The 16,947-nt window shown below is 53.3% G+C and overlaps 5 protein-coding genes across 5 annotated transcripts; 1 reads left to right on the forward strand and 4 right to left on the reverse strand.

Annotated features, from left to right (window-relative positions):
• Positions 1-763: 763 nt before the first annotated feature.
• Positions 764-2,265, forward strand: CGCS363_v001809 (DnaJ protein-like protein xdj1; the record flags this gene model as incomplete). The annotated part of the gene is made up of 4 exons (XM_036633658.1): positions 764-824; positions 908-966; positions 1,031-2,119; positions 2,176-2,265. The coding sequence occupies 4 exons, from the start codon at positions 764-766 to the stop codon at positions 2,263-2,265; spliced, it is 1,299 nt and encodes a 432-aa protein (XP_036502368.1).
• Positions 2,266-5,498: 3,233 nt separating this feature from the next.
• Positions 5,499-7,163, reverse strand: CGCS363_v001810 (uncharacterized protein; the record flags this gene model as incomplete). Its single annotated transcript, XM_036633659.1, has 3 exons — positions 5,499-5,648; positions 5,716-5,789; positions 7,127-7,163. The coding sequence occupies 3 exons, from the start codon at positions 7,161-7,163 to the stop codon at positions 5,499-5,501; spliced, it is 261 nt and encodes an 86-aa protein (XP_036501420.1).
• Positions 7,164-9,397: 2,234 nt separating this feature from the next.
• On the reverse strand, positions 9,398-10,780 carry CGCS363_v001811 (Arginine metabolism regulation protein II; the record flags this gene model as incomplete). Its single annotated transcript, XM_036633660.1, has 1 exon — positions 9,398-10,780. One exon carries the CDS (start codon positions 10,778-10,780, stop codon positions 9,398-9,400), a length of 1,383 nt encoding a protein of 460 aa, XP_036501421.1.
• A 922-nt stretch (positions 10,781-11,702) lies between these two features.
• AMO-0 (Peroxisomal primary amine oxidase) lies at positions 11,703-13,862 on the reverse strand (the record flags this gene model as incomplete). Its single annotated transcript, XM_036633661.1, has 2 exons — positions 11,703-13,684; positions 13,760-13,862. 2 exons carry the CDS (start codon positions 13,860-13,862, stop codon positions 11,703-11,705), a joined length of 2,085 nt encoding a protein of 694 aa, XP_036501418.1.
• A 1,357-nt stretch (positions 13,863-15,219) lies between these two features.
• Positions 15,220-16,830, reverse strand: CGCS363_v001813 (Choline transport protein; the record flags this gene model as incomplete). Its single annotated transcript, XM_036633662.1, has 1 exon — positions 15,220-16,830. The coding sequence occupies one exon, from the start codon at positions 16,828-16,830 to the stop codon at positions 15,220-15,222; it is 1,611 nt and encodes a 536-aa protein (XP_036501419.1).
• Between the last annotated feature and the right edge of the window lie 117 nt (positions 16,831-16,947).

A 16,947-nucleotide genomic window follows, 5' to 3' on the forward strand; every position in this document is an offset into this window, starting at 1 on the left:
AGCCAACCAGATTCTTAAACGTTTTGGGTTTCCCAAGATTCAGATGACACTAGTCATACGAATGTCAAACCCTGACCTCTCACTTCAAGCTGGCCAAGGTTTCGACGACCTTCTGGCAGTTGTCCAGTTTTGTCTTCCAGATTCTTTCTCGGTATCCTCGGGGTTGGTCTGATGACTACGTTCGGTTGCCTGTGAAAGTCGAAGATGCGCTGCACAGATTCGTCTGTACAGCGGACCTCCGTACAGGCGTGCTGCTCGGTGCTTTGCCTCAACTCCGTACGCCTGCAATTGCCAATGGGGCAGCAGTCTACTACTCCATTTTCTTGCTATTTGTTTTCAGCATCGGTATCGTGATTCGTCCATTACAGAAAGTGCATGGAAACCGGTGGTTGGGATAAAGGGAATTTGGACACCGCCTGGATGAATGATGAGCAGCTGCAGTGCAGGCGGGGTGGGTTGGAGACTGGTCGCATCAGGTTCCTACAGGCTACGGATAGCAACCCGCGCCCAGCTTACCTGATATCATCTGCCGCGCACTCGCTACCTGGACAGGCTGTAGGTACCTAGGGACCGCGCGCCCCATAAGGCACTGGATGCTGGCAAAGTACCCCGCCAAACCACCAGCTGCAAACAGGTACTCTAGACAAATATTTTTCAGGCCGACTCCACATCCCACCTTTTCCACATCACCAAACCAAACCGCCGAAGGTTGAACATCTCGAGCGAAACATTTGCCGAGTACACCTTCAGAAAATTCTCCATCATGGACAGTGGTGGACCAAGTGCCGGTGCTGACGCCGGGGCGGAGGAGATCGATCTCTACGGTAAGCATCTGAATTGTCTATGGAGCCCTTTGGGGGGTACCTTTTTTTGGTCGCGGTGGATCACTTCTGACGCATTTTACCAGAGCTGCTCGAAATCGATAAGGATGCGTCCCAGGACCAGATCAAGAAGGCATACCGAAAGGTTCGTGGCCACTCCCATCTCGCGATCACGCCCAACGTTGAACTAACTTGGCCCCTCCCATCAGGCTGCCCTGCAACATCACCCCGACAAGGTCCCTGAGGATCGCAGAGAAGAGTCCGAAGCCAAGTTCAAGGCCGTCAGTCAGGCCTACGAGATCTTGAAGGATGAGGAGAAGCGCCATCTCTACGATACCCACGGCATGGCCGCCTTCGATCCCTCCCGCGGCGGCGGCGGTCCCGGCGGCGTCGAGGTCGACCTGAACGATATCCTGTCACAAATGTTCGGCTTCGGTATGGGCGGTCCTGGCGGTCCCGGCGGCGCTGGCCCCAGGCGGCCTCGTCGCGGTCCCGATGAGGACCAGCCGTACAAGGTCACACTCGAGGAGCTCTACAAGGGCAAGACGGTCAAGTTCTCTGCCAACAAGCAGGTAGTCTGCGGCACCTGCAAAGGATCCGGCGCCAAGGCGAATGTTAAGCCCCAACAGTGCGACAAGTGCAGAGGCGCCGGTATGGCCGAGGCCTTCCGTCAGATCGGACCTGGCCTGGTGCGCAAGGAGACGGTCATCTGCGACCGCTGCGAGGGCTCTGGAAACTTCTGCAAGGAGAAGGATCGTTGCAAGAAGTGCAAGGGCAAGCGGACGACATCTGAGACCAAGGTGCTCGAGATCTACATTCCCAGAGGTTCCCAGAACGGCGAGAGGATCGTGCTAGAGGGAGAGGCCGACCAGCTCCCCGACCAGACTCCTGGAGACATTGTGTTCCACCTGCAGGAGGAGCCCCACGACGACTTCACCCGCATCGGCAACGACTTGTCTGCTGAGCTGACCGTCACACTGGCCGAGGCCCTTGGCGGCTTCTCCAGGACTGTGCTGACGCACTTGGATGGTCGCGGTATCCACCTCGAGCGTGAACGCGGTAACATCCTTCGCCCTGGCGACATTCTGAAGGTGCCTGGAGAGGGTATGCCTCATAAGAGGGGAGACGCAAGGGGCGACCTGTACCTGATTGTCAACGTCGAGTTCCCCGAGGACGGCTGGTTGAAGGACGACAAGGAGTACGACGCTCTGAACAAGCTTCTCCCGCCCCCTCCTCCCGAGATCAAGGCGGACGAAGTTGACGAGGTCGAGTACGAGGAGGTTGACAGCCTGGACCAAGTAAGTTTGAATCGTTCCTATGATGCTGGCAACACGCGCTAACAGAGTGTCTGCAGATGGGCGGAAACGCCGGCGGACCAGGATTCGGAGGCGAGTGGGAGGACGAGGACGAGGAGGATGGCCAGCCCCAGTGCCAGCCGCAGTAAGACGGCAACATATAGAGACTTTCAGAGGACAGAGTCTTGGGGCACGATGCCCCACGTTTCATGACAGACATGATGACAACCCCGGATGGTGAAGGGTGAAGCATAGACACGGGATCTGGAGAGGAGTTTTGTAGCTTGTTGTTAGCTTGGGCATCATCCCCCTTCATGAATGAACGGTGCCCCACGGATCACGGGTACCATGTCTTTTCTCAACCTTGATGGCGTCCATCTGCGATATACGCCGGCAGTGACTCAAACAAGCAACGGACGTGCCCCTTTGCCACTCTTTACCAAAGCTCACATCAAAGGGGTATAGGCATCTTGGCTTCCACCTTTCGCAACCAACGCTCCAGAGCTGCATGCGGCCGAGTTTAGTTCCTCGTCCCATTTAGTGTAGTGGTTAGCATACCTCGCTTTCATTCTATATGGATCACCGAGGAGACACGAGTTCGAACCTCGTAGTGGGAACTTCGATTTTTTCCCTTCGCTCACCTTTTTGATCTGTCTAACTTTCCTGTGTTTAGGCGACTACATCCCCGCATACAGGTTATTCCGGTGAGGAGGACGTCGATACATGACGACGACGGGACGATAGATGGCAATGATAGATAGCGACAACAGTAGTAACAACAACAATAGTACTGACGGCATCAGTAACGAGCAGCAACGACAGTACTAATGACAGTAGCAACAATAGCAGCAGCAACAATGGCGGCTTTCTTGGCAACGACGATAGCGAGCACATGTGAGATTAGTCGCTCTGGCACAGGAAAAATAGGGGGTCTTTTTTGCCTCGACATTGCCCAGCGTCTTTGATGCGGCGAGTTGAGACGAACTGGCTTCGCAGCAGAGCACAATTTTTAGTGCGGCACTTTCGGTGAACGTAGCGGGGTCAAGGTGAGCGGCTTGGTGGGGCTCCTGAACTGCAGATGGCCTCCCCTGCTGTTAGCGCCTACCAAGACAGGCGAGCGCCGGTACGTACCTCCCACACGTGTGCGAGCCCTAATTAACGGAAATCGTGCGTTCAGTTGAGCCATCCGCTCGAACCAATTTTTTCGCCAGTTCCGAGTCTCGACGTCCAACACCACCCCGACTAACCACAGCCAGGAACAACCGTCAAGGTGAGAATCGAGTCGCCCTGCTCTCCTATCGACAATTGCAATAATTGTTGCCGTCGTAATTTCATACTGACATTTTTTCTCGTTCAAGATGGTCGCCGCAAAGAAGCACGTCCCTATCGTGAAGAAGCGTATGTCCTTCCTCCCAGAACGCCAAAAGCCCACCCGATACACCCCGCGCCGAGAACACAACGCGACGATGAAAGCCATTACGCGAGACAGATGCGAGACCTTTGGATTAGAACGAGACGATTGACGGATGTGTGTTTACAGGCACGAAGCTCTTCAACCGCCACCAGAGCGACCGCTTTATGCGCGTTGACCGATCATGGCGCAAGCCCAAGGGTATTGACAACCGTGTTCGCCGTCGCTTCCGTGGCAACATGGTCATGCCCTCGGTACGTTCAGCACCCATCCCCTCGGAGGAAGAGAGAAGTTTTGGAAGAGGGGGAAAGTTGGATGATCCAACTGGGAAACAACAGAGGGGTACTTTCTTCGCGAACAATCGCTGACCAGGACTCTCGCATTTCAGATCGGTTTCGGCTCCAACAAGAAGACCAAGTACATGATGCCCTCCGGCCACAAGGCCTTCCTCGTCAGCAACGTCAACGACGTCAACCTCCTGCTGATGCACAATCGCACCTACGCTGCCGAGTGCGTACCACCCAATCCCCAACGATGACCGACTTTGCGTCCCTCACGAACAATCACTTCTAACACTTCTTTCAGGATCGCCCACAACGTCTCCTCGAGAAAGCGCATCGACATCATCTCCCGCGCCAAGCAGCTCGGCGTCAAGGTCACCAACCCCAAGGCCAAGGTCACCACCGAGGTCTAAGCGGAAGAACACTCCGTTTTGGTCGTTCGGATGGGGTCCTGTCTTTTCTGTGGAACATAGCAAATCCATTCTGGGGGAAAGGGGCGCGTGGGTCGACGAGGGGGGAAAGGGTTTACGGTTTACACTTTGCGTTGGTGTGCTCTCTACCCCTCTCGGTATTCTTATCTTTTGCTTCTCCAGGGATATAACGGGGAACAAAAAGAGGAATAAAACAAAAGAACTTTGCATCGGATAACGGTCTACAACACTGCGATGATTCAGGAGGGTTCTGCTGCGAGGCCTGGCATGGCAAATCGGTTTACCGTTGTGCTAGGAATGAATACAAAAGAAAAAAACGCAGCAAATTTGTCAAACAGAGCCAAACGACCTTGATGCATTGCCTGGCGTGTCCTCCGGCTTCGAGGGTGGTTCGGGACATTTTGGTACTTCATAATGGCGTTAGACGGCATGGAAAACAAGATTCTTACGCTCAATTCGAAAATGTCACCACCTCCCCAGTTGGTTGGTTGTTCTACGAGGATCATGTTTGCCAGCTTCCATGCGCAGTGACAAGTCGGCCTTTCGGCTGAGGAGACCTCTGGGGTGTCTGCCAGATGGGTGTCTTCCAACGCCATGCCTTCATACCTCTGGCATTTCGCGAGATGACTCTCACGTTCAGCTGAATGCCTTGTGTTTCCTCTGGGCATGTCTGTCATTGGCGCCTCGTCAAGCATCAACAGTCGAGCCGGGGCCATAAGATAGAAGATTTCCGAGTTCGTTAACGGTTGGCTACACGTACTCCAACTTTTGCGAACTATATTGAGGCATGCTTCCCACCAGGGTGTCACATCGTGAGCTGGAAGGTGGTGTCGTTATTGAGGTTGGTTGTCAAATCATGCGATCCCCAAATTCCGGTGCCATCTCATGGCCAGGAGGACCTACCAAATCAAGACATCGCCTAGCCATTATGCTATCAATGAAGAAAAGTATTCATTATCTACCTAGGCACGACTCTCGTCGTCCCGCCCAAAGCCATCACGGCCAATTCAGTCGCAACGGCGGTGACCCAATAAGGACAGACAAGTCAGGAAACGCTCGCACTCCCAACCCAAAGGGCTCATAAAGCAAAACGCCGGTATCCATGATCTCATAAAAGGTAAAGTCGTTCGTCCATCATCCCAAGACTGTCGTCTGGGGAAATCAGGAGGCAAGAAGTAGGTAGGCAGGTCCCAGACCTGGTCGCGGTAGCGGTCGCACTTTCAGGGCAACGACACGCACACTTCATAGCTGCGTCGCCTCTACCTGAAGCAGTTGAAGCGACCGATGCGGAAGCGCCAAGGTCCGCGGCGGATGCCGTGGCGGTCTGCGTGGACGCTCGTGCCGAAGTTCTTGCCGCCGATGGGCTTGGAGTAGAAGAAAGGCATGTTGAAGGTGTGTTGGTGGGTTTTCTGGTAGAGAGTGTGTCAGTCCGAGCTTCTGGGAGGGGGCTCAAGCGTTCGCAAGTGAGGAACGTACGTTTTTGGATTTGCTGGTAGACGGTTGGTTTGCAGGAAAGCTTGTTGTGGTGAAGTGAGGTAGTTCAGACTTGGCTTGAAAGGTGTCAGTCGATGGAGGAGCCAAGAAGGAACGGGCGGCATATATACCTTCTTCCTGTCCTGCGTAGCGTGTGACGAGGGAGCCAAACGGGAGAAACTAACAGAATGACAAGCTCGCTTGCGTCCTTGATTGTGGTGGCACAGTGAGCTGCCTCTCCCTCGTCCAAAACCTGGTGGTGGTGGTATTGCCAAGAGCTTCTAAGTGATAGGTGACGTAGCGTGGCTGAGCGCGAGGGTGGCTGTGGCTGCGTGACGAAGGTTGGTCGCGGTGCTGCGTCGTTAGCCAATCAGAGATCGCTGAAGGCTCAGATGAGCGAATGACGATGTGGGGCGTTGTGGCTGCGGGAGGGTCCGCCAGACAGAGGGGTCGGATGTGAATTTAAGTGGTTGGAGATCTTGGGGTGATCATGATCCGAAGTTAAGGTTACTCGAACCGCTTCTTTCGCTTCGCCAGCCATTCTACTTTTGTGCATCCGAGCCGATTGGTTATTCATCGTCCCTGAAGATTTCGGCGACAATAGCGGTCTCGTTCTTTGGACCCAGTCCACAGAGACAAGGCACTGAAAATCAGAAACACCAAAGAGGTAGGCTCGCTTGACAATGTTATCCGCTGCTTTGGGGCAAGTTGCGACAACACAACGCGAGAGAGCTCTCATTCGAGAGCAAGATAAGAAGTCCCTGAAGGCCTTCAATCATCAGTAAGGCACGCTGTCAGACATGATATGTCGTGAAGTAGACCAGCTGCATTGATTTAATTCAGTCCCAAACCCTCCAACTCCATGTCTTGATATACGTCGTTGACCATTGAAGAGTGAGGATATTCACATGTGGGCGGGTGTGATCCACGAGGTATATCATGTGCCCCGTCCCGAAAGCTTGCTCAACTCATAACCCCTCCTCAAACACTAAAGCCTCAGCAAGATCGATTAATCAACTTGCCACTTTATCTTACAGCCGAATTCTTTGTCAGTTCAAATGATCGTCACAATGCCCAGCTATGCTGTTCATGTCCACGCGGATCGAAATGACCTAGAAACTCTCCTTGCACAAAAACATTGTCTGAAGGTCGCCATGTGCGTCCAGCCCAAAACGGCTGCCCGACCCTTCGTTTTTGACGTTTTATATCAAAATGTCTCTTTATCCCCTAATATGCATGTCTTCTGGACCGGGCAATATGCGCTCAATTGGATCTCTCATGTCCCAGCAGGCGGGACACGGCTGGAAAATCTCAACGGAAACTGGCAACCGTGTCATATTGGAGAGTCTTACTCCCTGCACAGGACTGGAGACTGGGATAAAGCTACTATCTCAGGGCTTCCGGAGAATAATACGATTGAAGTTTCCGGAAACGACTATGGAAGCGTTCATATTGTTGTGGGTTTGCAAAGATCTGATGCTAGCGGAGACAACAGTTGGTTTCCAGTAAGTAGCCTTTGGTTATCAATTTCTACGGACACTTTCTCATCTAGGATCTTTCAGATCTTCGTTGATAGATCTGAACTTGCCAAGGGAGGGCATAGACGATATGAGCTGGACCAGAGGATCAAAGTGTGGTTCGGCACAAGTGAACCAGATTCAACAATGATGTCGTCAGCAGGACCTTCTTCCCCCAATGAATCGGCTCTTGAAAAGATTGCCTTTAACAAATCAGAGATTTGGGTGCGATTTGATACTATGCGGAGAAAATGGGAGACTGTGGGCCCCTGATGTAAACTTGGCGTAGAAGGACAAGAGGCTAGGCCGCCAAGGTGTGGGAGCTTATGTATGAACGTTATTATTTTTCAATTCTAATGAGTCTCTGCGTCTTGTCAAACTTCGAACGGGGTGGAAAGGTCCAGTTTCACTGTTGCGACGCAACATGGATGACGGAACTCGTCTTATGATGTATGCTACTACACAAACTAGACATATGAGATTAATGTGTTTTAATACCTTTAGTACTTTGCAGCCTGATATAAGGCTTTTGGAGGCTTCTCTTCGGTCTAATCACAAAATACTGAGTTGCTTGTCATCTATCTTCACACCCCTCCTCACTGCGGTATATCAGCAACTTGACCTCCCAAGTTCACCACATACGACCATACCCATTGGAAAACTCGGGATCCCGTCCGCTCTCCCATAGATAAGCCAATGAGGGCTGGAGTAGTAGTCAGGTCGGTGACGACTGGCGAATGCCCGGTGTTGTATGTTTTTGGTGTTTCTCCTCTTTTGCCCACCTTTTTGACCCCACCACGATGGCTCCCATCGTGAGCCACAACCAACTCAAAACGTTAGCAGAAGTCTCTTCAAAGCGCTGGAACCATTGCAGAGACTCTGAAATTAGTCTCAAATATTATAAAGTCTATTGACTTGGACTCCCATCTTAAGAGATATTTGGCTCCTGAGAAAGTCATGCTGAGTGTCCCCCCAACTTACACCCTTTTGGCCACGGCGAAGAACTGAAGGCAGCCCAGACGTAACCTTGATGATCACTTGAATCGTAAGCTTTGAGGCAGACCACCTCTTCGCTATCTTATCGTCCCATCTTCACCAGACATCAACCACAAGCACACGTAGTCTTGTATTACGATCTCCACATCGATATCTTCACACACTCATCAACTCCCAAAATGGATCGCCTTCTCAGGGACAAACTCCGAAACGCACCCTTCAAAGAAATTATCGATGGTCAACTCAATCCGACCTACCTAGCCGTCGCTGCCCGAGGATACCACATCCAATCCTCAGTTCTCCGCATCCCCGATCGATACGGCTGGTTCACCCCTGGCTCGCCTCGACTCCAGTGCCGCCAAGGCGCCGCCATGAGCTTCTGTTTGTTTCTCTTAGTCCTCTTGACGGCCTTGTACGGTTACACTCTTTACACGTTGAAGTATGTGCACAAGCGCCAGACAGAACTAATGGAGTGGATGTTCGGGATATCGCTGGCATTCGTGGTCTTGGCCCCGTGGCTTGCAATGCATAATGATCCGCGCCGCGCACCGAACTACGAGTGGAAGGATTGGGGGAAGGGGCGGAAGGAACAGCTTACGCATTCCGACAGCAATAATGAGCAAATGCCCAACAAAATCTGAAGAGCTTGCCGCATTTCATAGCTGAATGGGAGATGTCGCCCTTTTCAGCAGCTTGGAATCTTCCAGGTCCATTTCCAAGTCTCGCTAGCCAGGCAGTGTCAGTTGGATATCCGAGCAGTTTCCACTATACTAGATATAATACTTCTATCAGGAAGATAGCGGTATGGAAAACGATAAGGACGACGATGGCGACGACGATAATGATGAAGGAAGCAAGTACATAGGAAATATAGTCGCTTTAGCGTTGGTGGTCTGGCAAGATATACGGAAGCACATGCGTGTGTAGACACTGCCCGGATAGCCAACTGACACCGCGAACTCGCATTTTTATCCAAATATGGCTCATATTGTGATAATACTCCTTGAAAGCAGCATTGACACACCCGGGAAGAAGTCTACGGCCAGAGTACTCCAACTGTCACGACGGTCCTAGTCTGCTGTCCTTTCCCCTCGACATCAACCACCGCCCTTATTTCTTCAAGACTGACCTCCTCCACCCTTCTAAGGAACGTAGTAAGTTTCATCGACGTGTTAGAGCACTAAAGCGTTCGGACTTAGATATCTGAACATCTCTAACCAGGACGTATCAGAGTTGGACGACCAGACCGCTTTGAAAACGGACTTCACGGCCTCAATCGAAGCAAAGCGCATTCCGTCGTAAACCACATCAGCCATGCCTAGAACGGACTTCTGCTCCTCTGGACATTTGACATGGGCTCCTGCAACGAACAACGGGAAAATGATGCAGTTGCGGACCTTCGCCTCCTTGGGGATTTCGAAGATACAGGCAAGGCAGGACTTGACATGTTGCTGGACGAGTGGGTGAAGAGTTGGAAGACCACATATGGCTCTGTACAGGTACAGCAAGGCGGCGTGCTGGAATATGCGGACAAGGGTAAACGCGTGTGTAGCTTCCGCCTCAATGACGGAAGAGGACTCGGATAACTCTGAAGGGCTACGGCCGTCAGATTCCTCGAGGGACGGGGGCGCGTATACAGGGCGGAGGGCAGCTTCGAATTTGTGGATGCGGTCCATCGACAACTCTTCAGTCATCTCAGCCGTTGCCTGCAGGTACTGGCTCATACTCGCGATCTCGCGAAAAACGGACGCGAGAGAGCATCTACCCAAAGGGTCACGGCCCCACCAAACGGGGCCCCGATCAAGAAGATCCCACACTTCGGGGGCAAAGCAAGGAGGCCTTCCTTGAATCATGGATGTTGTGAGATCTGTTGTCGCAAATTCCGAGATCAGCATGTGCAGCGGCTCGGCAGCCGTCTGTATCACGGCGTCGATGCCACCTAGACGCTCGAGAATAGCCAGGATACCACTGTAATGGCTAGAGGTCGATGCTGAGTTGAGGATACAGCTCATATATCCGTCGTCGAAGTACAGCAGCATGACTGCGAACAGAAGCCCGATCATAGGCCCATTACCCTGCGCGTCGGCACAGCAACCTTCTATCTCGGCCCGCACGGCAGAGAGGCATTCAAGCCGCTTCTTGCAGAGCACATCGCGGGCATGCTTACCGTCTTGCAACAGCCGATGAGATTCGGAGAGCACGCAAGTGGCAAGTAGCACGACTCGGTATTCCAAGGCGACCTGGGTTGGGGGAACGCAAGGCTCTTCTGAAGCGGAAAGGAGGGGCCAGACGCGACAGTGAAAGTAGTCGAGAGCACGCCGCTCGCACACGTCGATGGACACGGTCAGGTGCAGATCGTTCCGCGGAATGCTATACGGAGACAGCATATGAGGACTCGGCCGGGAACTCCATCGTATCAGTCGGCTGTTGTAGTCACACGTGGCGCCGGAAGAAACGCAGCGTAGACAGGCTGGCTTGGAGAGGTCGCATTTGATGCGGCGCTTCTTGCAGGGCCAGCAAGAGCCCTTGACGATCCTGACCCGTTTAACCGGCATGGTACGCAACGATTTCTTCTTGGCAATTGGTCATGCACTTGCGTTTGATACCGAAGTGGAACGAGACGTTGGGTTCTCTGTGCATTCGAACGTTGCGGCTGGCGTTGACGAGTAGCAAAGTCTATGGAAGTGATCTTGTTTAGCATACGGACATATTGAAACAGATGGTTTGTCAGTAGGTCTGTTGAGCCGAACTCACATGCTCCATAACCATCGAGCTCTCTTTCGAGGTCGACGACAAAGTTGACTGTTCAATCGGCGATTCCCCTCGCATGCGGCAGCGGCAATGCGGATTACTTGACCGAAGGGTGTATCAAAGCGACGCCGGCGTTTTGAAGTGAGAGGCAGATTTTTCCCTCAAAATTTTCTGACGTAGCTGCGTCGAAAAGCGAAAACCAAATGTCTGCCGTTCGACTGAGGTTGTGAAGATGGGAGGATGAGAGAAAGAGGAACCTGGTTCTAGAACGGCTCTAGGCGGGAGCACCTACCCCAGATTCCGGTAGCAGGGTGGGCATTGGGTTGGGTTGGCAGGCACCGAAACCCCCTGGAAGAAGGGAAGATTGGACGCCCAAACAGCTTATCAGGCGGATAGTGGAGTAGAGATTCGCGGGCGGATTCTCGGCACATTAGCCAACAAGCAATGACGACCCCGAGATCTTGGTCCAATGACACTCTTTTTTTATCTGATGAAATCACGTAATCGCAAACTACTTGGGTTATTCGAAGCGTCATGAAGCAAATCAGCCCTATATGGCATACGGTGTACTTGCCATAACACAAGCACCAAGAGCAGCATTCGAAGCACGATACTGATGATGATAAGTGGCACTGAATTTGAATTTCGGAAAAGACTGCTGAACTACCAAATCGAACGAAGGCAACGGCACGAGACTACCAACTCTGGTCTCCCAACTCAAATACTCTACAGTTTGCTGTCCCTGCTGCCGCAGCAAGACTCAGCGGCCTCAGACTTCGCGAACGCATTCTTGGAAGTCTTGTCGACCGCCACAACCGAAGGAGGCACCCAGAGCGCCGGGTTCTTCTTGAAGAAGTTGGACGCCCTGATCATGACGCCGACAGGCTCGGCCGGCATCACGGGGAAATCCTCGGTGCGCGGGAAGTGCGTCAGGCCGAACTGCACATAGCAGACGATATCGGTGTTCTCAACCGACTCGTTCCTGTTCACCCAGTCGACGACGGTCTCGTTGTAGGGGTGTCCCTCTTCGCCGCTCGATTGACACACATAGTCACCCGCGGGGAACAGTTCATAGTCCTTGTACGGGGTAACCCACAGCGCCTTGCGGGCGAAGGCGGCACGCTTCCAGATCATGCTTCCCGGCTTGGCAAGGAGGGCAGGGCAATTGTTGTTGAGGATCTTGTAGGCGACCGGCTTCTTCGCTACGGGGTTCATGATGTTGGGGTTGATGATGTCCCAAGAGCGGCCCGTCTCGTGCTTGTATTCATGGCCGGAGGCAGTCTGGATTGGCGTCTTCTTGCAGTAGAAGCCGTTGCCGTACAGATTTCCAGCAGAGCCGAGGGGATCATCCGCGGTGACAGCATCATTCTGCACCACAGTATTACCAGGGCCATCGATCTCGGGATCGACGCGGAGGGAAAAGATGTGCTGATGGTTGTGGGCGTTGATGGCCGGGGCCACCTCCGTGCCGAACGGTGCCGCGGTCTCGCTGGGGTGCATGCAATAGGTATTGAGCATGCCTGTAAGCTTGATTTCCAGCTTGTAGGTACCGTCCAGGAGGAACGTGTGGTAAAAGCAGTACTCATAGTTCGCAGCGGTGATAATTTGGGAAATAATCAGCTTGCGGTCGCGGGCGGAAATAACGGTTCCGTCACGGTAGTCGGTATGCTTGTACAGAAGCCCGTTGTCTTCTTCATGGATACAGATGGCATTCTTCACGATAGCTGCCTCTCCCGTACCCACAGCCATAATGGCGTCCATGTAGTGAATGACGCCCTTGCAATCACAACCAAGCTTGAGGGAGTTGGTCATGAAGCCCGTACCATACTCGCCCACATCGAAGGCATGCTTGCGGTGGTGGGGAGGGTCCGGGTTGCCGTAGGGGACGACCATCTCGACCACGCTGATGCGGTTGAACAGGTTCCGCTCACGCCCTTCGTCGTCAATGCGGACGTCAGAAAGAACAATACCCTCGCGGTAGTTGAAGCCAACATGCATCTTCAGTCCCGCCCAAAAGAGCTCGCTGCCTTGGACTTGGAACGAGACGCCCTGGGGCTGAGTGATATCGATGGGCTTGAGCTTGTTCTGATAACCCTTGCCGATGAATTCGGGCAAATAGTTATGCTCCTCCAGAGGGACCTTGGTCCGCTGTCCATTCACGAGTCGGATATCGACAGCCAGGACTTCAGCTTTTTCGGTATCGACGACGACTGAGAAGTCAAGCGGGTGGGCGTATTGGTTATCATCAGGGGAATTGCGATAGTAAACGATTCCCTGCTGAAGACGGCGATCAGTGCCCCAACGATGATCGAATCCAATGGCCCACGCGTCAATGAAGACCTTCGACATATCGTAGATACCGATTTCGCGGCAAGCCTGGATGACGCGAGGGTCCTGTCGGGTGACGGACTCGCAGATGTCGAGGTCCTCCAAGGTGAGGGTGGGGGCGGCGTCGAAGACATCCTTCCAGAGCTCGACGTTGGAGGTCTTCAGGTTGACGACGACCTCGGAGACCTGCGAAGTGCCCTTTTCGATAACGATGGCGAAGGCGCGGCGGTCCGGGCGAGGGCCGTTGCCGGACTTGAAGGCAGCGTACTCATTCTTCTTGGGTTCGCGCAAAGTCAGACAGTTGAATTTGAGGGCCTTGGTGCCAGCGTGGATTTTGATGAGTTTAGCAGCGCGCTGAATCTCTTCAATCGATAGCTGATCTGGAAGGAAACGATGGTTAGCTCAGGAACGACGAACGATTGTCTAAGACCGTGGTTCATTGCCAGGAGACCTACCCAGAGGATGTGATGAAGACTGAGAGGATACGTCTGGAACGGCGTCGTTGGGATCTTCCCGGAAGATCGTGTAGCCGGCTATCGAAGAGGTGTCTGCAAACATATTGGGGGCTGTCTGGGCTGAGGTACTCGGCCATACGGTGGTCTTTTCAATTCGACCTAAGGTCGATGATGGATAGTTGGTATAAGATGAGGTGAGGCCTGAAGGCTCGAAGCTGTCTAAGGGCAAGACAAAATGTTGGTGAGTATAGAAGGCAAACGACTTGTCTGTTTGGATTCTTGGGGAAAACAGAGTTAGATCGTCAAAGATCAATCGCGGGCACCTCGTACTTATAGACAGGAAGTGACGCCGGCATATCGGGGGATAGGTAACAATCGTACGAGGGTTAGCCTCAGCAGGAGTCGAGATTATTCTGACATCAAACGTAAGATAAACTCGACTGGGCAATCTCAGCTTAGAATCACCGCTTGTTGCACCGCGATCCAGTCGTCATTGGCTCTATTCCTCCATCAACCCTGGCCCCTCATCCGCCTCCCATCGGTCTCCATCCCTGCGACTCATGTACAACTTCCCCCACACAGGCACACCGAGTGACATTCGCACTGCGTCCGAGGACTTTCTGCCATAACAAAGCCTTTAAAACGTATACAATATTGACTTATTTATGAGCGGAATAAGTTGGGAGCGTTTAGAAACCCGAGTGTCCCCAAATGAGAGCGTATTGTCTTGACAGACTTGATGTTTCTCATCGGAACCAACATCTCGAACACTCGGAACGGAACCCTGAGGTCGGCGCTGTCCGCCCCTCCCCGCTCCATTCTGCTGGTGGAGCGCGCCTCAGAAGAGAGATCTAGTCCCTGCAGGCTTCGCGCTGCAGCGCCTCCGCGCAGCGGCGCTCGGAGTCTAGAACCGGACCGGAGAGTCAACCGGCAGTGTTGCCGGCCGCTTTTCAGCCCAAAATGCGAATGTAATCGAGGGCGATACGACACGAGACAAGAGCGAAGTGATCCAGGGCGGTCTCGTCGTGTAAGCTCATTGGCGGGTGCACCTGCTGCATTGGGAAAGAAAATCGACCATGCCGATCCCCTGAAGAAGCGGCTGATTCGGCAGGGTATTTATCTTAGTCTGACACGCTAACGGAACGGTGGGGGCCCCCGAGCCAAGCCCGCAGGCGACGTCCCCACCTTCATCGGAGCGGCATCGGGACGGGCGCCCGCCCCCTGCTGTCGAGAGGAACCGAGTTGCCAAAAGTCTAGACATGGAGTAGCTTGAGTGTTGAGATCTTTCTTCCATTGAGACCTTTCACATCTTCATGTCCAAGACTGGTTACAAGATCTAGGGCTTCATCACGTTCATGGTAGGGAATCGGTCAGATGAGTTCAAGCGGAATTGGTACTACGAGTGAATTTGATTGTGCGAAGACTAAAATCAAAGAAGGGTGATGTATCTCTAAAATCCGTCAATTCTTTCGAGGAACAGAAGAAGTCGCAACTTCGGCATTCTGCGCCTCAATGATCCGCACCTCGGCATCCGCAGTTTGCAGATACGTATACCGCCCCTTGACCACCCAGAAACCCAGTGTCACCACCATCATGACTCCGAACACGGCGATCGCGTAATTCATATCGGCCGGCGCCGGACTAGGCTCTGAAGGAAAGAAGAAGAAGACGGTAGTAATCGCGCAGTAGATGACCGAGATCCAGTTGATGACGGGGCCCAGCCGCCCCAGCCTGAACTCTCCAGGCGGGAGCTTATCGCGGCCGACGAGGAGGACGGTTATAATGGGCATCGCGTACGAGACCGTCAGGGCGATCGTACTGACGCTGAGGATCGCCTCGAGCACCGTGGAAGCAAACGTATAGAGGACGCCGACGAGCCCGATGATGGCGCCCTGGAGCCACAAGGCGCGTGCTGGTACCCTCCAGGCCTCGTTGACCTTGGAGAAATAGGGGCTCCATGGGATCCCGCCGTCTCTGGCGAAGCCCCAAGTCAAACGGGAAGCGGTCGTAACAATGCTGACAGCCTGACCCATGCCGTTGAAGATAAATAGAGACAGGAGCACTGTAGCCCCCTGAAGCCCGACAGCCTCATTCAGAAGGTCCATAAAGGGCAGACCGGTGACGGGATTCAAGACTGTATCAAGGTCTTGAATGCTGAATAGACAGCATACCATGAAAATGAACCCAGTAATAGCTCCAAGGACGACCGAGAGCCAGATAACGCGGGGAATGTTCTTGCGAGGTGCGGGGATTTCCTCGGCAAGGTGGACAGCAGAGTCGAAGGCAGTGAGCCCATATGCGGCCTGGACGAGGCCGGTGAACCAGGTAACGCCGTCTCCCCAGCCGGTCTGGTTGATCCATTGTCCAAAAACAAACGAAGCAGGCTGAAAATGCAGGTTCGGCTTCACGCCCACAGAAATCAGGAGCGCCAGACTGAAAACGAAAAAGAGCCCGATGAAACAAATTCCAATGAAGTTGTTGAAGGCGGGTAGGATGGCATCTCTCCGGCAAGCGATGAGGTTGACGACTGTTACCACCAGAGTGACGGCGATATAAAGCAGGAAGTTAATCCATCCAACCCCAGCTCCGGCCCAGTCGTTGACAAAAAGAACTTTCATGCTCAGAATAAAGTTGGTCATGAAGGCAAGCTGCGAGGCGGACAGCGTCCACCATCCAAAGGTATTGATCCAGGCGCAGAGGTAGGACATGAATCGGCCCATCGGGCCAGGCGAGAGGCGGAAAATCCAGTACGCCTGTCCCAAGGCCGTCGGCATACTGCTACAGAGCTCGCCCAGCGACACGGCGACGCATATGTTACAGAAGGTGACGAGAACGAGGCCCCAGAGGATGGCGATGGGCCCGCCGCTCGTGAGACCGCTCGAGAGTCCCTGGGCAAAGGTCGACCAGGTGCCGAGGACGGACATGGCGAGGAAGAGCATGCTCATGGTGCTGAACTTCCGCGAGAGGGCCTGGTCGTGGCCGAGGTAGGCGAGGTCCTGCGCATCTTGGGCGGCCTGGTCTGTGGTGTGTAGGTGCTTCAGCGGCGGGTTCGATTCGGGGTCGTTATCCATAACTTCTTTCGATAGGGGGGATTTTCGGGGTGATTGGAAAACGTTTGTGGGATAACATTCGCAACTGTGTTCTGCAACGAGAGATGTATGCTGGTTGATGATTCTGAGATGGGAGGG

The sequence above is a fragment of the Colletotrichum siamense genome, assembly GCF_013390195.1.
Source record: "Colletotrichum siamense strain Cg363 chromosome Unknown KSG_Cg363_contig01, whole genome shotgun sequence".
Taxonomy (NCBI): domain Eukaryota; kingdom Fungi; phylum Ascomycota; class Sordariomycetes; order Glomerellales; family Glomerellaceae; genus Colletotrichum; species Colletotrichum siamense.